Source organism: Crocodylus siamensis, chromosome 4 (genome assembly GCF_052110815.1).
Source record: "Crocodylus siamensis isolate JL-2025a chromosome 4, ASM5211081v1, whole genome shotgun sequence".
NCBI classification, from domain to species: Eukaryota; Metazoa; Chordata; order Crocodylia; family Crocodylidae; genus Crocodylus; species Crocodylus siamensis.
In genome coordinates this window covers 103,441,723-103,466,067 of record NC_143398.1, presented here as the reverse complement: position 1 = coordinate 103,466,067, position 24,345 = coordinate 103,441,723, and the positions used below count along the sequence as shown (strand labels likewise).

The 24,345-nt window shown below is 44.2% G+C and overlaps 1 protein-coding gene across 1 annotated transcript in view; it reads right to left on the bottom strand.

The window, feature by feature from the left end:
• PAH (phenylalanine hydroxylase) overlaps positions 1-24,084 on the bottom strand; it is a 58,502-nt gene extending 34,418 nt beyond the window's left edge. The window contains exons 1-2 of the mRNA XM_090043230.1: positions 23,972-24,084; positions 18,622-18,729 (exon numbers count right to left, since the gene is read on the bottom strand). Coding sequence (XP_089899356.1) covers positions 18,622-18,729; positions 23,972-24,013 — 150 coding nt within the window. The 5' untranslated portion in view covers positions 24,014-24,084. The remainder of the gene's footprint in view (positions 1-18,621; positions 18,730-23,971) is intronic.
• Positions 24,085-24,345: the final 261 nt, after the last annotated feature.

Genomic DNA, 24,345 nt, shown 5'->3' with positions numbered 1-24,345 from the left:
CCACAGTTCAATTTAAAAAGCTAAAGTCAGAGTCATTGGCCAAGTGACTCTCGACCAGTCAATCAGCATGGCTTGGGCATGGCCTGGGCATAGAACTGTTGCTAGTAGTGGTTAAAGCTTGTGCCATAACCCAGCAGCCAATACTTTGCGGCCCGGTACCAGGCTGCAGCCCGGTGGTTGGGAACCGCTGGGTTACTGAATAGTCCACACAAAGCCCTTTGTACCAGTGTAATGCCTGTGAGATGGAGCAGTTGTACAGGAAAGCTTTGCACCCCTGGGGTGTAGTTCAGCCCTGTGGATGGATGAATTAACACAAAGTCTATGCACTTCTGAAGCCCCAACACAGAGCCTGTGTGGGACTAAAATAGTGAATAAACTTTATATACTGGCCCTTTTCATGGAGGTGGATTTCACTTTCTGGTACATCAGGGACGTATGTCTGTATGGGGGAAAAAAAGCATTTACACAGAATCAGTGCAGGATTTAACCACTAAAAATAAAGAACTAATAACCGCAGCATACATTTAAATTATTTATTAACCTAATGAAACAATGTTTGGAAAAGCAAGAAGTCATTGGGCTGAAAATGCAAAAGCCAACTTGGCCTCCCTTTGTGCCACTTCTTTTCATGTCCTCTGTCTGCATGAATCCATGGTGCAGTATGGTACTAGGCCCTCTAGGAAAATCAGGTTTATAATAATGATACAATTTGGTCTTTCAAAATGGAAAGTCCATCTGTTTAAAAATAGTAGTGGTTCAGCTGAAATGGGCAGTAGATCTCTGGGCTACTGCAGTGATATTGGGGCCACCTACTTGATGCTTGACTGAAAATGTCCTATTCTCACTATGTGTGTACAGGAAACATATATTCCACAGCAATGGTGCTCTCAAGCCTGCTAAGCTCCTCCAAATGGGCTGTTTCCCAAACTGGAAACTTTTTAGCGACCTCCACAAGGCATGCAGGGTGGACTAGCTAGCCCTGCTGAGTGACAATGTCTTCCCATAGATAATTAACTGACCACCCACATAGCCAAGCTGCACAGAGCAGCGCAGGGAACTTGAGGGTGCCACTCTGGAGATAGCACATTTACAGGGTAGTTATAAATCAAACCTAAGGGGTAAATCCCTCAAACCTGCCTGTTTATACGCCCTGCTTCTGCCTTGACTCCTAACCCATCCTGTAACAGCTGAACTGTAAGGTATTGCAAACTTAAGTTTCAGTGCCTCTGTATCTCTTAGTGGTATCTGAATCTTAGGCACAGCTAGTCAGGAAAAGTTTTTACTCCTATAAATGTGTTTTTAAAGACCATTCACTTTTTTATTATTATTATTTTTGTCTGTATTATTTTTTCTTCTCCCAAAGTTTTCAGGTTTTCATCCAAAACCCCAAATTCTGTTGGAAAAGGATTTGAAATATGTAGCTGAACTCAGGCTTTTCCCATAGAAATGTCCGTTTTGATTTTTTTTTTAAATCATTAAAAAAATATTTGAACAAAAGAATTCCAGCTAGCTCTAAATGCAGGATTAAGGTTTGTATTCCTTCCCCAGACCAAACTCCCACTGTTGTGGTTGTTCCAGTAGGATGAGGCCTGGACTGAAATTTTGCCCCTCAGAAGGGAAATGAACCTCAGGAGGGTTGAAAAAATGGAGATGTTCTAAGAAATCACAGAAAAATCAGACAGGCTCAAATGGTATTAACTTCCGCATAGGAACATATTTGGACTGGAGAGACTACACCCTTGTTACAATGGCATTCAGGCTTGACACAGAACATTACATACATGGGGTGATACTCTGATTCCAATGAACTCAGTGGCAAAAGTTCAACTGACTTCAGTGGAGCCAGAGCATCACTCATGGCACTCATGTAGTGAGACTTCTGTAGTCTAAAAGGGAAAAGATAATAATATAGAGCTTCCTTTCCCTACTTTCCACTGGTTTGAGCTTTTCTGACCCTTTTTGGATGTTCTTTTCTCTGCTGTGTGCTAGTATACAGTACAAGGCATCTGGCCATCAGACCAAGAACTGACCTCCTTCATTTTACTACAAAAAAAAAAAAAAAGAAATGAGAAGCAGAGTGCATGGTGCTCTTCTGTGCCCTGAGTGTCGCGTGCTACAGAAGAACTTAAATTGTTTGGCTAGATACCAATACAATAAGTTGAAAAGGTCAAAAGTGCATTCACCAACTGTTACTCATGAAAGATTGCACCCACTCATCATGCAGTCTGAATTCAGAAAATACATTCAATTGTGCTTAGCCCAAGGACAATTTGTTTTAGACCTAAAAAGTCTTGTGTTGCAAACAGACTGCACTTTGTATTTGACTTTGTTAGATGACAAAAGATCATTGAAGTGGCTAAGAGTTAGAAGTTAAAATGACTTGGCGCTACATTACTTTTGACAGAGACCAGGCATAGGCTGTAGTCTGCTCCCAGCTGTGCTATTGTAACTCCACAAAAACTCCATCAAGGTCAAGGCAGCTACACTGGATTTACACCAGAACAAGGGAGAAATGGAGCCAGAATTCTGTGGTCACAAATGACTGCAAAATGGGTGCAAAATGCCCCACAGGTCAGAACAGGCTGCTCACTAGGGCTGTACGAAATATCACCAGCCATTTCGTTCCAACACTATTTCAACCAATTTCGAGGTCAAAACAGCAAAATCAAAATGAAACAAAGGCCCTCAAAATAGCCTTGAAACAAAATGAGGCCGGTCAAAACGTATCGAAAGTCAAAACGTTTCCACCATAGGCTGGGGATGGGAAGTCAGTCCAGCTGGGCTGACTTCCCAGTACAAGATCCAGCAGAGGGCAGTAAGGCAGCCCAGCTGAGCTGCTTCCCCATCCCCTGTGCTACATCGCACTGGGAGCGGGAGGCAGCCCAGCTATAGCCTTTCTGTTTCAACAGAACTGAACAGAACAGCTGTTTCGACTGAAATGAAATTTGATAGGAAACGCTGTTCCGTTGAACCATTGGAAGTCAAAGCAAAATGGAACAGTGTCGTTTTGCACAGCTCCAATGCTCACTTGCACAACTGATAACATTTTATTCACTTTCCACAGCTGTAAATTGAATGCACGCGAACTTTATGTTCTGTGTTTGTACAGCACCTCACGGTCCCAGACCATGACTAGGCCTCTTTGGTGTTTCCACAATACAAATAAATGAATATACAATAAAAAAAAAATAACAAGATAGTACTAGAGAATGAAGACCACAGCCCAAACTGAAAAAAAGAAGGGGTAGAAAAGTGCTATACAGGGCATTTCTACCAGAGATGCTTACTGTGCGATTAACCTATTAACTGTGTGGTAAACATCTCAGCATCTATTTGTGCACCCTTATCAGGGTAAACTCCACAACACAGTAGTGATTGTAAATAACAAGTTCTACCCTGCTGCAGGGATTTTTCGTGTGCAGCAGTACATGTCTAGATGCCGACCCAGCTAGTTGGGGCATGAGGGTGCTTCAATGTGGGTGGTGCCTGCTGCCTAGCCCTGTGCTGAAGCACCCTTGTGTCCTAGCCAGCCCCTCTATAGCACATTGATCCTATGGGAGCAGCACTGGGCTGGCAGGATAACCCCCTAGACCCCCTACCAGCTGGGGTTGCTCCAACCCGGCTCAATGTGCTGTGGTCCACATGCACATGCAAATGAATGATAGCACCAATCAGCTCCAGAGTGATAAGCTCTAGAGCTTCTGTTGCACGTTAATAGGCACATGTAGATGTGCCCAGAGAGCTGGGAATCTAGGGGATCATTCAAGGGGGCATTATTCAAAGGTTCTAGGAGCTCACACATCAAAGCACTGACACCTTTCTCCTGGCAGCCAGCATCCTCTCTGCCCTTGTGTCAGTTCAATTTTGCTATTCTTGTTTCACTACCATTGTGGACTCTAGTGCTTGGGGTTCTAAGTCTTGATTTATGAAGGGTCCACATGCTAGGAAAGGCAGAAGAGTTCTTTGTACTTACTTGCACACCTAGCCACAGCCTGGCCTCATATAAATAGTGAAGACATATATATATTGTCTTATAAGCAGGTTTCGTAGACTGCTGGCTTCTATGGGTGGCTTATGGTCCCTGAGGGTTTTGCTCCCAATGCTACTTAGCCCACCCATGGCATCTATGCATCCAGCTATACTGCTTCCAGTCTATGAGGCACTTGTCCAGAGCAGTATTGCCTGATGGCACTTCTGCTGAGCATGGCAGTCTTACCATGAGACATGGTTACCATAATCCGTCTAGTTAAATTTCACATCAGGGTGCACCAATGATAAAAAAAAACTCAGATGAAACACCCGTCACTTTATCATCTTTATATGGAGTAGACTGTGTCTATTTTTCCTGAAAACCTAAGGAGACCAGTGCTAATGTTTTATTATCATCCTAACAGGGGAGGGATGAACCCATTTGGGGTGCAGGTAGAAATGCAGGCAGAGACCCCATGGAGAAATCATAAAGGTGAGACTTGCTCTCTGACAGGTCACTCTGCAACATTTTCCACTCTCTGGAACAGCCCTGGAATAGCAAACAATCTGGGATTGAATGGGCGCATCTACATGTACAATTAATATACATGAAAAAACTCTGAAGTACAGTGCTCCAGAGTTTATTTGTGGGCAACACATTGAGCCTGGTCAGAGCAGCCCAGCCTGGCAGCAGCTCAGGGCTGCTCTGACCAGGCTCAATGTGCTGTGAAGGGGCTGGCAGGGGCATGAGCCCCGACACTGAAGCACCCTCGTGCCCCAGGCACCTGGGCAGCATCTATACATGCCCTGCTGCACACAAAGAAACTCTGCAGCAAGCTAGTACTCCAGCAGGCAGCTCCCACACTGAAGCACCCTCATGCCCCAGACAGTATCTATATGTGCTCTGCTGTATGCAAAAGTACTTGTATTTACAGTACAGGACTGTGTGGGCAGCAGATCGCACCTCTGCCCTGGCTCCAGCCTGCTCTATGACTGCTTCAAGATCCTGACCCTGGCCCTGGAGCAGCTTCCCACCCACCCATACACCCTGCCAGCACTGCTTGGGCAGGCCTCCATGGAAACCCTGGCTCCAAGCTGTCAGGACCCTGGTGTTCCTGGGGTCTCCATAAAAACTGGCTTCGTGATGCAGGCAGGGGCCCTTGGGAAATGGAGTCCACCACGGGTTTGATCCGGCCAACAGGCCACATTTTTCCCACCCCTGCTCATAGGCCAGATCCAGTTGTGCAGGCATGTGTGGTTTGTGGTGCTGCAAACTTCATTCTGGCACCACAAACCACACACCCAGCATGTTAAAGCATGTCCTGTACTGCAAATTTGTAGTGCAGGGGCAAAATTTGCTACCAGAAAATCCTGGTAACAAAAAAGACTATCATAAAAATGTGGCAGGGGTGTGTGCTGGGGGAGACAGAGGCTCAGTCTTCCTGGGAGAAGCTCTGGCTGCCAGCCGAAGTGTCTCCCTTCCTCTGGTTCTGTCCTGGCTCCCCCAGCGCACCAGGAGCAGGAAAACAGCAGTTTTCCTGAAACAGGACATTTTGTCCTGCACCAAAGTGCACATGCAGAGGCTTGTGCAGTGGCAAAAAGTAGCAGCATACATTTGTAGCAGCACAGTTTTTTTTAGCGCTGCAAGCGCGTGCCCCTGCATGTGGGGATGCACCCACAGCGCTTAAATTACTCAGGGTCATCTTTCACCTCAAATTACGTGATGGTAAAAAGTAAAAGTGATTCTATAATTTCAAGATATAATCTGAAAAATATCTGATCAGGAATGACTTAACTTTACATAATCTCTATACTAAAAAATAGATAGATATAGATATATAACTTCCTGATCAAACTACAGCCTAGTTCATATTAAACCAATATTCTTAACCACAGAACATTTCTCATTGATTATAAAAGTGAAACAACCTCAGTTTCTTTTGTCCTTTAAATTTTTGTTACCATCAAAAGTTTGGTGTCAGATTTAAGGAGAAAAGAATTCAGACAGACTTTCTTCATAAGAGGTTTTCATTCTCTATCCTATCTTGCATGATGGAGAAAAGAACAACTATTTTTGTACATTATGTTGTATATTGTAAAAACAATGTTGGCCTTTCATGCAGAAATGAGCAAAACAAATCAGATATATAGTTGTCATCATTTTATAAAGGGTGTTTGGGGATCTTTCTGATTGAAAAGTTGTCTAAAAACATAAATTACTATCGTTATTCTTTTAGAATAAGCAATTCTCTCATACAAATTGAACTCTCCAAATTGGTAGTTTTGTAGGAATGTGTTTTCATATGTTGTATATTGGTAATAAGCACCCTGACTTCCAAATATTTACAGTAGTTCTGTTACTAGACTTGCTTTACAAATTCTAATTTCATTTTGGTACAACTACTCCATCTAGTGTTTAATCTCCATGGTTGCTTTATGATTCAAAAACTGGGAGAATGTAGTTTCAATGTTGCCAGATCTTTGAAATTCATGGTGAGCCTCACAATAGTTTATGTCCAACATAGAGCCCCGGAGGTAAGCAACGCTATGAGAATTTGGGGATTTGTTAAGTACTAACTATTCTGACTGAATAGAAAAGTCTGGAAATGAGGCTTAAGTGTTCTCTTCAGGCTCAGAAATCAGAAAGCAAATACATTTTTAAAAATACGATATTTAGGTTAATTTCATGTTTTGGGACCAGATTTATCATTTTGGGCTATGTGGATTTAGCAAAACTATAGCTTATACCCTACCCCCTTTAAGTTATGTGGGTCAGATTCATCTCTACTTTTGGTCAAGAGATTTTTTAAAAAGCCATTTTACCTGCCTTTATCTGGAATGGACAGGAGCCAGTTCAGCCTGTGACTCCAGCAAACACATACCCTTGTTGCTATTGCTCCTATGGACTATTGCAGCTGTGCAGAATCCGCAGGGCAGAAGCAGAATGACCAGCCCCCTTTCACTGGTAGCAGGCACACCTCCCAAAGTGCAAGGAGTAGAGCCATGCTCAAATAGCATTTATGGTCCTGTGTAGCTTCTTTGTGCCTGTTTGGCCAGCAGGAAAGGGCAGAGATACAAAGATGAGTCCTCTGTCAGAAGGACTCATTGTTACAGAAAAAGTGACCCCAGCATATCCTAAGGGCTCACAAACTAATAAGTCAAATAAAAAGAAGCTCATTTTTTTTAATTCCATGAATTTAGGTGGGGAGATGATTTTTGAATGATTGGGGTTAGCTGTACTATAAGTGACCCTAAACAAAGCATTTGGCGTTCTTCTTTATCAGTTCCATTAACAAGAAATCAGTGGACTGGCTACAATTTCACACATATTTTTAAACAAACATATTAGGAAGCTGGGAACAGTGTCTAATAACTCTGCAATGTTATAAGTTGCTGCTTTCAATGGTTTACATGTGTCTTCCTTCCACGAGCTACTAAACAACCCTGCATTCAATTATTAAAACTAAAAACAGCTAAAAATCCATCTGCAACTTATTTCCATGGTCTTTGTCATTATGCAAGCTCAAATCCACTGGAAAATTCTCATGCTGCTAGATGGCAAGTGACAAAAATATTGTTTTATAACTAATTTGTTTTCAGCAAAACACCAAGTGAGAACTCGCAAAGTGAATGCAGACTTGCAGTGTCTTACTTGCTTTGTATACTTAAGTGGTGTGTTTTACCCATTACAATCTCTGATCTAGACCCACCTCCCTTTAAAAGTGGGAGTTTCCAGAAGCATAAACTGCAGCTGTGTGCCAAACTCTTTGAAATTCAAGCAAGAGTTAGATGGCTTACTGGCTGTGCCTTTGAGTATCTTCCCCAAGGTAAATGGAAAGTGTCCCATTTTTTTCAACAGCAAGTCCCATTCATATACTGGGACCACTGGTGGCATGGTCCCACATTCCATCAGCAGGAGAAGAGCAGAGTAGCTACAACCTCCAGACATTTGTGTGCAGCTCTGCTGCCAGCTGGTAACCAGGCTGAGAGCCTGTTCTAAGGCCCCAATCACTGTGGTATTTAAAAGCTGAATACAGTATGTCGATAAAGATAAATATGAAACATGCAGCATTACAGAAGAGTAAAGTAAATGATGTCAGTGAGCAATTATATTATCATGCCATGAAGGACCACAGTAAGAGCCTCAAACTGAAACTGAGACTAGGGGTTCTTTGTCCGAGATGCTGCATATACATAGCAAAAGATATCCCCTGTCCATTAGAGATGGGGAACAGAGAAAATTATTTGCAGGGGTGAGAACTGAATTCAAATCTCCTACGCCAGTGCCTTAACCCTGCCTTAAAACCTCCTTCCTGCTTTAGTCTCTGGCACTGCAATATGCAGACAGCAGCCTGTGTGGGCACATCTATGGAGCTCCGTGAACATGCCAAAATACACTCTGGTGCTCTATACAAACTACTACCTCCTGAACTGAAAGTAGTGATGCTGCTCTAGTACAGCACTGAGAGTAATTGGGACTGCCTCTCTGGAAAGCTAATTAGCCTTGGCTAGAGCACCATATAAACATGGCACTGCTTCCGTTTGTGAGGCAGCATACCCTCAGCTGAGTGTTGTATTTCAATATTGGGTTGGGTGGCATGTTAAGTGATATACATACAGTGGTGCCACTGGGTGCCACAGGTTGCCATGCAATGTTAGTGCTCTTAGGTGTACAAATTTGTTTCACATGATAAACCTGGGAGAGGAAGGTGTGAGGAGCTCCCAGACCGAGTTCAGACCTGCAAGCTGCAGGCCTGCTGGACTTCAGGGGGTGGAGCCCCCTGAGGGTATAAAAAAGAGCGGCATGAGCTGCATGAGGGGATACTGCAAGGGGAGTTGGAGAGGGAAGAGCCCGAAAAAGGCCTCCACCAGAACCCCTCCTTTGCCCCAGCAATGCGCAGATCAGTGCATGGGTCTCAGGCTCTGGGAGCCGCATTGAGGTGGCTCAAGCCTCCATCCCCAGCAGGGGGCTGGACGGAGCAGTGTGCAGACTAGCACACGAAGAGCTGGCCCTGGCAGCAGCTCAAGGCTGCTTGGGCCCCACACGGGGTGCAGACTGACACACAGAGGACCAGCCTTAGGAGCAGCTCAAGGCTCCTAGGGTTAGCCCCAGCATAAGACAAATATCCAGAGCCTCACAGTGTGGCCCAGCCAAGGAACTAAAAGAGCCCCAGAGCCTAGTGCAGGGCCTGGGAAAGGGAAGGCCCAGGTGTAAGGCTGGGTAGACTGAGCTGGCAGCGGCTTGATTCCCTCTGGGAGCTGGAAGACCCCCCAGTGCCCAAAGCAGGGCACAGAGCCAGGAGGGAAGGTCTCAGTGTGAGGCAGACAGCGCCGGGAGCCTCTGACTGAGTGGAGGACCCTGAGGTCTGGTCAATGGCTCTTGGAGAGGATTGTGACAGAATCAGGTCCCACAGGGGTGGCATTCCAGATATAAGCCCTCCCCACAGAGGGAAGCCCCAGGTGAAAGGGTCCCTCCCAGCTAGACCCATAGGAGTGGAGGTACCCCTTGCTAACTGGAATCCAGGGGTATATGTGTCTTATATTGTGTAGAGGTACACCTATATTTTGTAAAACTATTATCAAGATTATGGATATGTTGTATAATATGGGATGGGATTGGTTTAGTTTTGTATAATTGGTTCTTCATTGGTGTGCTGCCCTACTCACACCTTTTCCTCCCCTACTTCCTTTTCTCTATCCAGTTGTATTCTGCCAGTGGTTCCTATGGGTTCCCAGTAAACTTCCTGTTGACCCTAACTCACCTAGTTCACCCATCTGGGTATCTGCCCCTCCTCCTGACACGGACATCCTGAGGACTCACCAGTTGCGCCAAGCCTCTGTAGGGTGAAGGGTTGAGAAGGCCATCGCCAAGGTGGGTTGCCCATTAGGACAAGCAGTCCCAGGAGGGGGTTCCTGGCTTACCATATTGTAAATACTTATCTGTATACTCTTAGTGTTGTTGAAAGATATAATTGGAAAGACTTACCAGAAGTTTTCCTTTATTTGTTGAGTGATACCTACTGAAATACTTACATGTATATATTGGATAAGGATAGTTAAGAGCATTGGCATGGAGTTGACTCTATAGAGGAAAGAGGGACCTGAGCTCAAATCATGAGTCCTTCTCACAGCACTGTCGCCTGCCTCATTTGTCCCTTCCAATTGAGGATGGCCACACCCTTGGGTGTTCCCAGGTTACACTAGGCATAAGTCTCGCACAGATCACCTGGACCAAGGTGGAGTCAGGAACAACCAGACTGTCACCCCAAGAGTCACAATTTGGTTCCTGGCCTGCTCCTGAGAGAACACGTTGACGTGCTGCTCCTAGCTTGGCACCTCTAGCAAAAATTCACAACAGGACCCTCAGGTACTTAGCAGTGTCCCAATATTCACAGCACCTTGTATCTGGAAGTTAAAAGCTGCTTCCAAGGCTGTATTATCTCATATAAAATGATACCCACAGTAATGTGTGCCTCAGGGCACTAAAAGCTGGTGAATGTTGTAGTGGGAATAAGTATATCAAAGGGCCCACATTCTATTAGTGCCTAGACATACCTCCCACTAATATACTGTGTTAACTTCCACAGGCAAGCAAGCTACATTGGAAATGTGCCCACTCCAGAGTAACCTGCATGTTTTTCCTGTTGTTTTGGAAGCAATCCAAAATATTGCAAGACCAATACATGCAGGATGGCCAAAGAGATAACGGTCACTTTGAAGTTTATTTACTGAATAAAGGTAGCTCCCTAAACATAAAAAAGCACAGTCATCTTTGCTGGCTCAGGAAGAAAATGGTCTGATTCAGTGTTACCATTTACTCTGGACCAGATTCCAGTACCTTTCCTCACACTGCGTGCATCTACACATGCAATTAATGTGAAGCAATAAACTCCAGCACATATCATGCCAGAGTTTATTGCCCCCAGGTACTATACCTACATGTGTGTCCAGGACTGAAGCACATTGAACTGGGGTGGAGCAGCCCTGGCTGGCAGAGGACCTGGGGGTGACAGCAGAAGGTCTGCAGAGGGGCTGGCTAGGGCATGAGGGTGCTTCAGTGCAGGGCTAGCTAGCAGGCAGCAACCAGACTGAAGTACCCTTGTGCCCCGGCCAGCCCCAATAGCACCTACACAAGCACTGCTGTGCAGTAAATAACACCACCACATGATACTACTTGTATTTGCAAGTACTAACCTACTGCAGCATTTATCATTTTACTGCAACTTAATATAGGGCCACATGTGTAGACGCAGAGACTTTACAGTAGAGCTAACTAGACAGCTGTGCAGTAAACATCTCATGTAAATGCGTCCACTATTTAGTAAGTTACTTATGAATAGGGCCCTGCAAAGCAATGGGAGCTGATGTGGAGGTACGTGGTACTCACTAGCTGGTGTTCCCCATTTGAAAACTGAAAAACCCCTGATAAATCCCAAAGTCACTCTGTAAAATACCATAAAATTCATGTTCCTCCACAAGTAAAACAAAAGACTGTAGAGGGATGTGGGGTGCCATGGGCTGTGTGTAGGTGTGGCTGGATTGTGGGGGGACTGCTCAGGAGAGCTGGGTCCCTCGCCCCCACAGGGTGCAGCCCTCCTGCACAACTTACAGACTGCCCTCCACAGGCACTACAGCCCCCCCCAGCAATCTGGTGGCCAGGGGAGTGGGCAGGGCCAGCAGGGGTTCCCCATGGTCCATTCCCCACTTCTCCAGTCCTTCCCACACCCTACTTACCAGCAGGAGCCCAAGTCCAGCTCCCTGCAGCTGGCACACTCCCTGTCCATGCACGGGTAGGCAGTGTGCTTCAGCACTGGGGTGAGGGTCAGCCATAGAGATAGTATGGCAGTCTACCAGAGCATCTCTGTGGAGGACTGAGCCTCCAGTTGCCTCAGGGCACAGTCCAGGACTGTGCACTGGCCCACTTTTTTCCCCATAGTTTTTTTTTAACTCCTGGATATCCAGGGGTCTAATTTTGCTCCTGCACTGCAAATTTGCAGTGCAGGGAACATTTTTTTGTTCCCACATGTGCCTCTTGCAGCATCTCCAAGGGGTTTGAGACACTGCAAGAGTGCACTTGTCTGGACACAACTGGGTGCATATACACATGCTATTAAAGCAACATGATAAACTCTGGCACACTTTGAACCGAAGTCAGATGCTCCCAGGCACAGCATCTGCATATGTACCCAGGACCACACCAGTTTGAGCCAGGCAGAGCAGTCGTGGGCTGGCAGCAGGCTTGTGGGGGTGAGCCCCAGGCTCTGGATGGCAGCATCGGGCAGCAGAAGGGTTGGCTGGGGCACTAGAATGCTAAAGTGTGGAGTTGTGCTGCAGGCAGCCCCTGTACGTTAGCACCCTCATGCCCTAGTCAGCCCTGTCACCATCTACACGTGTGTTTCAGTGCTGTAAATGACTCCACCATAAGATACTACTGTCTCTGACAATACTATCCTATGACCGAGTTCATTAATTTACTAAACCCTAATACTGGTACATATGTAGATAGTAATGCTTTACTGCAGAGCTAATTAAATCAACTCCACAGTAAAGCGCATGTGTAGATGCACCCACTGTGAGTAAGGCTGTCAGAAGCTGAGGCTTTGGGTGAAGTTCTGCTCTGTGTTTGAAAAGAGCCCATTACTCAACAAAAGCAGTGAAGTCCCTAGTTAAAAGTAGGGGGGTACTGAATGATTTCCTATTTCCTGGCAAGATTTCTGGTCTGCTGTATTATAATTAATTATAGTAGTCAAATCCATTTTTACTTTCTAGCCACAGACTCTTCCTCCCTTTCTTATAATAAGCAATACCTTTCTCTGCACCTAGTCCCATTAAAATCCAGTTAATGGAAAGTCTGTCTTTCAGTTTAATAGGTACAAGATATAGTCTGTAGCAGATGAAATTACTGTAATATACTGTATGCAAACTAATAGTCAAGTAGTGACCATTTTGAACAAATATTTTAGATAATTTTGGTGCATTCAACCATCTCTCTTTGCCACTTACTCTCATTATTGCTGGTGATAGCTACAACCTGTCAAGTAAAATAGCTAATAACATTTTTACCCAACCAAGAATAACCTGGCAAGGCACATGCTCATATCTCTGAACAAGGAAAAAAGACAGCTCACTAGTAAACAACGGTTGTTTTGCTTATGTCTGATTTTACTTTCTCACTTTTCTGGTAAGATATCTTCCCATTTCACTGAGGTAAGATATCTTCCCATATCCTGGGAAGATATCTCTAATCATGTCTCTGGAAGGATTTTGAGCTGAGCTGAAGATAATATACAAGGAGTCTTTCAAAGTGAAAATAATTCTTTCTGATCTTGTTAACAGGAACTCACCCCCAGATCCCAGTCCACACACACACACACACACACACACACATCAGAAGAGCAGCCACAAAGTGAAGTTTGGAGCCTCTTGCTTATTAATCATAGTGTGGTTTAGCCTCATTCAGGCCACTGCCCTGAGTAAGGATGAATCTCTGATACTATGCAAAGGCCTTCTGTGCTTCAGAGGAGAACGTCTTTGGGAAACATTCTGTGAGGAAGGAAAGCAGAGTATCAACATATGGTTACCTTGGGTATAGAGTAACACGTGCACCCTGTCAATCTGCTGTCTGTTTCCCTGTCTCAGTAGGGTGGTAACTCCTTCATATAGCTGCCATTGTGCAGACCTGAGGTACACAGGACATGTAAGTACCCAGTACATCACACTAGTTTTTTGCTAAGGACCAGAATTGTTCTCCATGTAGACTATGCTTCAGATGCAAAGCCATTAGAAACACAAAAACTAAGCACAAATTTAAAATTCACTGGACAAATCATAAGGTTACATAAAGCAACAATTCCTATTAAAACCCAGGGTGCCAGTATACTCATGAATGCAAAAAAAGAAATTGTGCTAGAAACCACAGTTTGTTTTTTAAAGCACAGTGGCATACCGTGGTGCACATGGACTGTTCTTCAACCAAAGAGGTGACCTTGTGGGCTGTTTGTGTAGGACAAACATTAACAGTGCATCAAAACACACAGAAATTCTCTTAAGTGGTTACAGGACTAACTGGCCCCTGGGTCTCAATCTGATTTTTCCAAACAAATGTCCTTTTTTCTTAAAAAGAGCATTCCTTTTTAAACCTGTCATTGTCCTTTAATTTGCTGTGCTTATGGTCTATCTAGTTTTGTAGGTTGGCTGTGGAGGAGGGATACCCCTCAAACTAATCATCATGGTGCTGCCCCTTAACAATTTTCCAGTGTTTTCTGATGGGTGCTTTCTCTGGGGCTATTCTTATCCTTTCAACCTATTCTTCCAGAGAGTCTTATGTTGATTTAACCCAACATTATCATACTAAACACACCCCAAAAACAGCATTTATAACTCATTATATAGAAGCTCCACCTCTGTCATGCGTAGTTATTGAACAGGAACAGGAATATGGATGTAGAGCTGGGCTTGCTGTTTTGCAGGGACCAGACAGAAGGAATGAAGGCTCTGTTCCAAGGAACAATTTAATTTGGTCTTCATGTCTGCTTTCTTTCCTGTTGCATAATCAACTGTTGAATGGTTTAATGAGGCTTTAACATGTCTACAGACAAAATAACAATGCACTAGACTTCTTCCAGGTGCACTCTCTTCTGAAAAAGGCCCACTGAACTCCAAGCTAAATAGACTCCTTAGCAAGAAAAGGAGAGGTATGCTGCATAACACCTTCCATAGAGTCCAGTAACTGTTTCATAAAGTAGACAGAATGACAAGAACAGAAAATGTGCTCCTTTAGGTAAAACCAAAGTGGAAGTGGAAGTGGTATCATCTCCTCTCCTTTCTGACTCTGTGCAATTCCCTCTGAACAGACTCCGCATCTCTGGTACTTCCAGATTCTGAACTAGGTAGTAAGGGTGTGGAGTTGTGTGCTGATCATAGCATAATCTCCTTTTAAATTTCCAAAAATGTCCTTGCATAAGAATATTCTGACCCTTCTATATTCCCATCCCATCCTATTACCACATCATAATCAGCACACTGTAGAAGTACCCCAGACATTCCCTCTTTCTTCTGACTGTATCTCTATTTCCTTGTTATGCCAGCAGAGGAAGTGAGATTACAGTAGAAATTTCAGTGTCAGCAATATACCTCCAGATCTCTCCTGTGGGGCAACAATCCTTACCTGACAGCATGGCAAGTCTGAATAGGAAGAATCTGATCTACAGAGTCCTGATATTCTTGTTTAAAGCTGGTAGTACTCTAAAGAGGACTTTAACTAGGACATATGGGGAAGCTTGTTTGCCTCACTAATGCTAACCTGTGGAGATACTGTAAAAGGTCCATGTGTGAAGGAATCATTCATAAATTCACATTAGCACTGCAGTTCAGTTCAGACAGTTATTATATACTTTTTATTTAATTAACTGAACATGCCCTTTGTCATATTTTTCATTAGTGCTACAGCCGTAGTACCTTTTCATTTACTAGTCTACTCAACTTACAAAATGGAAGATGTGCAACCATAGTTATTACAGTATTATGACAAATAAATTATTTTTAGGAAAAACTGTTAGTAGTTAACACAGTGGTTCTCAACCTTTGTAGACTTGAGGCACCCCTCAAAAAATCCAGCTGTTAGTTTTCACTCTTTTTGACTACAGAAAAATAATAGAGCAATTCTTATGTTGTGAAGAATTCAGAAAGATCACAGCAGGTCAGAATGTTTTTTTACACTAATTCCTATATGAAAACTGTGGATTTATCATGTGAATCATGTTTGCACACCTAGGAGTGCTAACATTTCATGGCACCCCATGACACACTTGAAAGAATCTCAAGGCACCCCAGAGCGCCATGGAACTGTGGTTGAGAATCACTAACTTAACAAAACCCAGTAATATAGAGTAGATTTGCTTTGGGTTATATAATGCATCATTATCCATAACTTTAGGGAAAAGTTTAGTGTGTAAGCAAGTATATAGACAATGTCCTAACAGGTATGCAGGAATCTTGTTTTCCTGATGGATCCCATAGTGTTTGGACAGGTCGTGAGCCTATTTCTTTGTTACTCCTTGCATTGTGTAGCTCTCTACACATGTACAAACTCAAGGCAATATCAATATAAAATGCTACCATTGGGTGCACCAGATGAGCCCACATGTGCTTCTTGCAGCGTCTCAAACACCTTTGAGAGACTGCAAGAAGCACATGTAGGAATGGCAAATTGTTCCCCGTGCTGCAAGTGTGCAGTGCAAGGGCAAAATTAGGGATCAAAAAAACCCGCACAGAAAAAAAGTGGGGCAGGTGAGCCTGAGGTAACCAGAGGCTGGGTCATCCGTAGAGATGCTCTAGGTACCAGGGTGTCTCTATGGTTAGCCCTCACTCTGGTGCTGAAGCATGCTGCTTGCCTGTTAGGGCAGACAGTATGCCAGAAGCAGGGAGCCGGACCCAGACTCCACTGACAGTAAGTAAGGGGTCAGGGGGCTGGAGGAGAGGGGAGGGGAATATAGGGGGACCCCCAGTGGCCCCACCTGCTCCCCAGCCCCCCGATCCCTTCCCCGCCTGGCCCTATCCCCCCCAGCCCCCTGATCCCCCCCAATCCCTTCCCCACCCAGCCCCATCCCCCCCAGCCCTCCTGATTCCTTCCCTTTCCTGCCCAGCCCCCTGAGCCCCTCCAACCCCTGCCCCTGCCCCAGCATCAGGGAGAAAAAAAACACTAAAAAACCAACCCCCCGCACTTACCAGCAGTTCCAGCTGCTGTTTCACTGGGGCCCTACCTGCACAGTGCAGGGCAGGGTGACAGCCCCAGCAGCACCAGCTTGGGCCCTGCTGCCCCTCGCTGCCCTGTGCTGCCCAGAGGGACTCAGTCAGGAAGCCCTGGAGCCCCCCCACCCCACAGCCCCTGCTTGGTAAGTAGAGACTTTTTTTCTTTTCTTTCTTTCTTTTTTAAGTGCTGGAGTTTGGCTTGAGGGGGCAGTCATAGGGGACTGGGGGTGCAAGTGGGGAATGGGGCTAGGCGGGCAGCCATTAGGGGGCGTGCAGGAGTAGGGGGGTGAGGCAGCGCAGCAATCCAGGGAGCTGGGGGAGCAAGCAGGGGTAGGGCATGTGGGCCCCTGTGGGGGGGCTGTAACCCCTAATGGGGGGCTACAATCACTGTCTCACACTCTCTCTCCCTCTCTTTATAGTGGTCTTTTGTTCAGATTGTGGAGGAACATGGATTTGGGGGTATTTTACAGAGTGACTTTGGGATTTTTTTTCAGGGATTTTTCAGTTTTTGAATAGGGAACACCAGAATTCCTGCTAGGGAGGCCAGTGGCAAGACCCTGCTTGCTCAGAGTTGGCACCTTGGACCCAGCTGGCTGTGGCTGACCTCCTGGCCAATTGGCCAGGAGGACATGCTTTGACAGTTCAAAGCAGGCCACCACACCCAGAACATCTTCCAGCAATAGCTGCCCAGATGGCCAGGCAGGGGGCACACATGGCAGTAGCGCCACACAGAGGCCAACCCTGCAGCCACAGCCCACTGGCAGCTGACCCAGAGGGGCAGATGCCCCATCCAGCTTCTGGCAGGTGTGCAACAGGTCACAGCTGGGCAGCAGCCCCCACTGCCAGGCGGCTGCAGTGGGTACAGGGAACTTTCAGGGCTTCTTCAGCAGTCCAGCTGGCACAAGGGGTAATGTCCCCAGGTACTAAGTGGCTGGGCCCCAGAAGCTCCTGAGAGTGAGTAGCCCTGAAGCTACTTTCCAAGGCAGCTTTTTGTACTGCTGGGGCCAAGACAGGAGCTTGCCCCAGGCTCTAGCTCCTCCTGGCTGCAGATCCGGGAGGAGCCAGGCAGAGTTATTTTGCCCCAAGTGGCACAATTTGCTCCACAACAAAGTGCATGTCCAAGCATGTGTGCGGAGGCAAAAAGCCCCGGCTCAAATTTGTACCACTTCTGTTTCAGCTCCTGCAAATGCACGTGATTGCATGGGGCCCATTCAGATTTGATAGTTTTACACATACCTCTCAGTCACTTTGTCTAGATGTCAATGACTACACAGAATACAAGACAGTGAAAAATAACCATCATGGTCACCATTTGCCATTTCCAGCATCTCAGAACACTAACTCTGTCCATCCCTTATCTTCCTACCATCTTTCTGCTGCAATTTTGATATATATTCATATATCAAAATATACACACACATACAGAGACATCGTTCTACAACCAAAACAAATGCAATTGTTTCTGTGGTAAAAAAGAAAACTAAATAAACTCCATAAAATGGAGAAAACACATTATTCTCACTTTTGCCCTATTAAATTAAAAATGGTGGTGGAGTTCACATTAAAATGCTCATCTCTGATCCAAGACTAAACATGGCAAAATTTGATCTCAGAAAAGAAGCTTGTGGAGTGATCACAAAGTCCTGGTTTTCCAAACCCACCAGACAGCAATTTTGGTGGGGGGGGGCACTAATAAACATTGGACAGTCCCTTGTTGGGGAGCCAGATAGCAACCCACACTATGGCTGCATTTTTCTTTCCCTTACACTTAGTTTCAGACCCCTCTTTTCCCCTCCCTACCTTGCCCCTGCTGCTATGAAAGGTAGAATCATGTGAAAATAGGGGGAAGCATTAGAGATACTGACTTTTTGAAGAACACATGGGAAGTAGTAAAATATTTACCTCAAATATGCGCAGAACTTTAGCCAGTGCCCCAACTTCTTCTTTCAGAGAGAAGATCAAAGAGATGAAGCTACTTTCATTTGTGTGTTCTTCGATGTACATAGACTCCTGAAAGATAAAAGAATAGAGGGGAATATACTGGAAATATAAGGCTCAGTGCTGCTCTGCAGTAAGTCCTCCATCAACACAAAGGGAATCTAAAGCTGCTCTGAATAGACATCTGAGGAACCCGCTCCAGGACAGAAGGTGTATCAAGCCAGAGCTGAAATATACTCTGGCCTTGCTGGAGTGGTTTCTTTCTGTGGGCCTGCTGGGATGATAAACTGGTACATCAAACTAGTACTGGGTTTGGAGCTGGGGAAGAAGAGCAGTAAGAAGACCGCATAGCATTTCTATCCTGCCTTATCTCTCAAATACCATTAAATTATTAAGCTCAAAAATTACTTATTTAGCTTTGGTGCACCTGAAAATATGAACTGTTAATATGAGCACCTTTTCATCTGCTGTGAAAAGATATTATTTTAGGTTTTTGTTTCATTCAATGAGCCCCTTAAGATTCAGCACAGCTACAAATCAAGGTGGTCTTATTGAGAGAGCCAGTATTATGACCTTACTTGGTTCTGTTGAATCGCAATGGGTAAAAAAGTTAAAAGAATGTTGTTGCAACTGTAAAGACCTTCCTGTGAATAAAAACAAGGTGACAAGATATGCTTTCATTTATACAGTATCATAACTAGGGGTGGGCAAGAGGGATATCTGCCTCAGGCATAAAGTGCCCAAAATCACTCCCCTTCCCATGAAATCCATGCCCTGACAGCATACCCATGACCCATGCTGGGAACAGTCCCAAGTGGCTGCCACTGCTGCTTTAAGAGCAACAGGTAGGGTGGGCCATGCCCACATGGTGGCAACAGCAGCTTAGCAAAGACTGTGTAGGAGATCCTGGAATAGGCAAGACTGCTGCCCTCCCTAGCTCTTGCATCCCAACCCCACTCTCAGATGTGCGTGCTCACCTCCCCCTGCCCCACGGCTCGGCCATAGGGTTTGCCCCGGGCATCAACTCTGCTTGTTACACCACTGCATTAGTGTTTCTTAATAACTCCTATTTTATCAAGTTCTGCTTCCTTCAATTATTAAGAAAGACATGTTAGGACATCTAGCTTTTATGGTACTTACTGGTTCCCATTATCATAGTATACAAGTACCTCGCAATAATTTAATGTATTTACTCTCATAACATACCTATGAGGAAGGAAATATCTGTTATCCCCATTTTACAGATGAGGAACTGAAGCGTAAGAAACTAAGGGCCAGATTTTCAAATGTGCCTAAAGATACCGAAGAGCACCTAATGGGATTTTCAAAATACATATATCACCTACTGATTTCAGCAGAAGCTAGATGCCTTAAGAACTTCTGAAGCTCCAACAGGGCTTCTACCTGAAAACACCTTGAAATTCATCTGACCCAAGGGGCATGTCTACACAGCCTTCCTCCTGATGCCACTGGCTAATTAAGCCTCACCCATTCAAGCACACCAGAGACCTACACAGAATAGGTAAACTACACAGAATAGGTATCTCAGTTACACACCTAAATATGAACTCCAGGGTTACACAGGAAGTCTGTGCCAAAACAGGGAACTGAACCCCAGTGCCATAAGCCCCTGGGTAGCACCTAAATTGCTGATTTATCCTTTCCATTTCTCTTTGCAATGTTATTCAGGGTTGTATTTTCTGGGTCACATTGTAGCTTTATTTCTCACACCAAACTCCTGGTTAAATTCATATATACATAATAGTGCCAGGATATACAAAAGACTAATTCGGCAGCAAAAGGAGCAACCAGCTTCCTACTTGTACCCAAATAGAAAAGATGGTTCTTTGCAGGACTGTATTTCCTCATTACACACAGAACAATGATCTTTTAAAAACAAACAAACAAACAAAAAAAACCTGCTGTTATTTTGCCAAATAATCTTTTCTCATGCTATTAGCATGAGAACTATAATTGCGAGAGGTGGATCTCTGCCTAGTTCTACTCCGTGTGGGCCACTAAAATGACCTTAATGGGGCTGGTATAGACAGTAAAAACTGTTGAACAGAGGCTGGTTATTTTTTCCTTCTGTGTTCAATATTTGCTCTGCACCTAGCACAGTGATATCCTTAGCCAGAACTAGGACCCCTAGGCAGTATGATAATGCTATAGCACCTTTTGACTAAGGTTTTCAAATCACCTTGCAATTAATAACCACAAACATATCACAACACTCTTAGGCAACAGGTAATGGATAGACAGTGGTCATTAACGGTTTAAAACAGCAAATGTTTAATAGCATAGGGCAGGACTACTTAAAAGTTTAGGATGGAAAGAAAAGAATACCACTGCCAAAACAAACTGCTGGAAGAATTTGGATGCAGTTACAACTGATGAACATTAGTCTAATTAAGATTTGGCTACAAGGATTAGCAATCTTAATCTTATAGGCACTGTCATTAGCCCTGCAATAAATACAAATGGTCAGGACATGTGCTTTACATTTCACATGAAAGGTAGAACCTCAGCAGCACCTCCATAACTGTTGGCAGTATATCGGAGTGCTGGTTTTATGTAGAGCTAGAATGAATACTGGCACCGGTCAAGCTGTCAGCACCACATCCTGCAACATTTATCTGTTCTCTGAGGTGATGTATCCAACTATTGATCCATTCCTGCCTAAGTTACCAAGGCTGAGGGAGAGGGCAATAAACTGTGATATGGTGTCCAGCTAATGAAAGACATTCACTCATGAAGCAATCATGTAACTAAATGATGAAACTGTTCGGTTCAAAAAGGCAAAACAAATATCCAGAGTCTGGCCAAGTCAATGAGGTTTCAATTAGTCAATAAAAAGCATGGTCTTTCTGAAATGGTAGCACCAGATGGCTTTGATGTTCTGCACGCAAGGTCCCTTGGAAAATAAATAGGAACTTATTACACACAAAAAACTGAAAACAGAGTTATTACATGAATGTCCGGCAAATATAGTCAGCATTTGATTTTAATAAACTTTGTTTTAAACAGTTTCAAACTCAGTCAACTTTGCCATTGAAGTGCTCTTTTAAGCCAGTGGTGCTCATCATTTTGGTCCTGTGGGCCAACTGGGTGGTGTGGGGCTGGTCCATAGGCCAAATCCAGACTGTACGGCTTCTGCCCAGTCCTGCATGCTGGGATTAGGGCCCTGGGACTCTGCACCACCTCCGTCTAGCCCCACCTCCATCTGCTAGGATCAGAACTCTGGGACTGGCACATTGTCTCTGTCAGGCTCTGTGCTCTGGAATTGGCACCCTGAGGTCCCATGATGCCCTCTGCAATGCCCCATGCCTGGAGTTTGGTGCTCAGGGGCCTGAATTGCCCTATCCCAGCCCTGTAATGGGATCACACCAGGTTCTGCACCGCCCTGTGCTCTAGATCCAACACACAGGCCAGGGCCCTGCAAGACTCCCCACAGACCCATGGGAAGCCCCATGGGCTGAATGACAAAGCACCAGGGGCTAGATCTGGCCCACGGACCAGGGGTTGAACATCCCTGTTTTAAGCAAATGTCCCACATTAGAGCACTGCACTGGTCTCCATCACAGGTTTACATGAACATATATAGCAAAGAGGAAAGTGAGAGTTCAACACCTACACAGTATATAGTCAGAGGCACAAATCCTGCAAAGCAGCTACAAGGTACTTTTTAGACCATGTGACTTTAAACTCTGCCCCTAGAAATTCTAACCCAAACCCTGATACATTCTGTTTTGTTCCTGACTTTAATTTATTGAATCAAAATGTTTTTTGAACAACTTTTCCATTAAAGAGGCTTTTCTGCTCTTCTGAAAAAGTAAATTTGTAGTTCACATAATCAGATATATTACAATAGACTATGACACTAATCCTGGAAGCATTCTGTCTGTAGATTTCTTCCACATGTCTCATGCTTCACTTTATACTTATAAGTGGACCAGCTAACCTCAGGAAAACTACTCATGAATTAAGAGTTTTTGCCTTAATCATCTGCAAAATGGGAAGATGAAATGCTTTTTTTTTCATTGTAGAACAGGTGTCCATCTTCTGAGGCTGGGTGCTATGAATAAGAAATACACCAAAGCAAACACACCAGTCATAAAGCCTTGAGAAATAAGTATGACCACAGTTTTTGTCTGCACTTATTTATGCTGCATTTCCTATCTTTTTAATTCTTTGTTCTAGGCACAGCAAATCTGGTACAGTTTTCCTTTTATTAACACAAGTAACAGTTCACTCTCTCACAACTGAATAGATCATGTATATGTCTCATTGGCTAATGAGATCAAGCCCTCTACAGCATGCTATAAATCCACAGGATGAAATAGGATAATATTTTCAAAAGCACTTACACAATTTAGGACAGAGTAAAAGTGACTTGGACATTTTGGGGGCCTATGTCTCTAACTTTTGAAAGTGGAGTTTGATTTTCTAAGTCACTGAGAAACACACTTTTTAATGTACTATGGATTTCAACTGGAATTAAGATTTCATTTCGAATTAGGTAACTAAATGCCTTTAAAAACCTGATCCCCAGGTGTTCTTGAAAATGTTGCCACAATCTTCTCTTGGTTTCTTTTTGAAAATGTATGCAACTTCTTTTTTTTTTTTTTTTTTTTTTTTTTTTTTTTAGCAATTCTGCCCTGACTTTAGTCATCTTGCACTAGGGCAAATGAGTAAAGAATTTGGTTCTAATATTTCATCTGCAGCATTAATCATAGAATACTTCTGTCACTTTCTTGTACCGTAAATATAACGTTCACAGTTGACCGGGGGGCATTGCATTCTGAAACTATGCTTTCAATGTTGGAATGTTAAAATTGGAATTTTAAAAAGAGCATGTACAGCCTTAACCCTCTTTATCACAATAAGTACATTCTTTTTCTGACATACATATGGAATCCTCCCTAATTTGTTCCTGATCTATTCTTTTCTTCTTCTATACGCTGTATATATACAAATACTTTTGGTAAGGTTTTATGACTTTGCTCTAACATCTCTCCTCTGTTTTATTGTTAGCCAGATTTTTTTTGTTATTCTGGCACATCTGTAAATACAATTTACAATAAACAGCAAATCCATTGCCAAAAGGAAGACTGTGCAGAGTACACGCTGCACCTGCTAAAACAGCAACTTGTTTCATTACAACACATAGGTGGATAATACCCAGTGTCTCATCAAAAGATGTACAATGACAGGGGCACAAAGTATGTGGGAAAAGGACTCATCCTTCTACCTCCAAGAGTGGTATATTTTCACCTGCTGGGCTAAGAACACCTGTCAATGCCACACTACTTACCAGGAAGGGGTCTCCATTCATTTTGTAGTGTTCTGCCTCCATGTTGAAAAGCCAATAACACTCAGGCTGAAATGCCCTCTTCTTTCAGGAGTAAAAGCCTTCTGACCTTACCAGGTCTGACAGAGCTGTACTGTGCAAAGGCATTTAAATCACAGAAGGCAAGGCAGGTCCGTCCCCTTCTCACTCCTTTCTTGTTCCCTCCTCCTTCCCAGCTGAGAGTGGGCAGATGAGGGGGCGTTTTCCATACACACCCCTATCCCACCCCCCACCCACTTCTGGCACGAGGGGTATGAACAGTTACATGAATACAGTAGGAGCAGTGGAGTTCAAATCTCTCCAGAAGTGTCATTTAGCTAATACTCCTTTAGCATCTG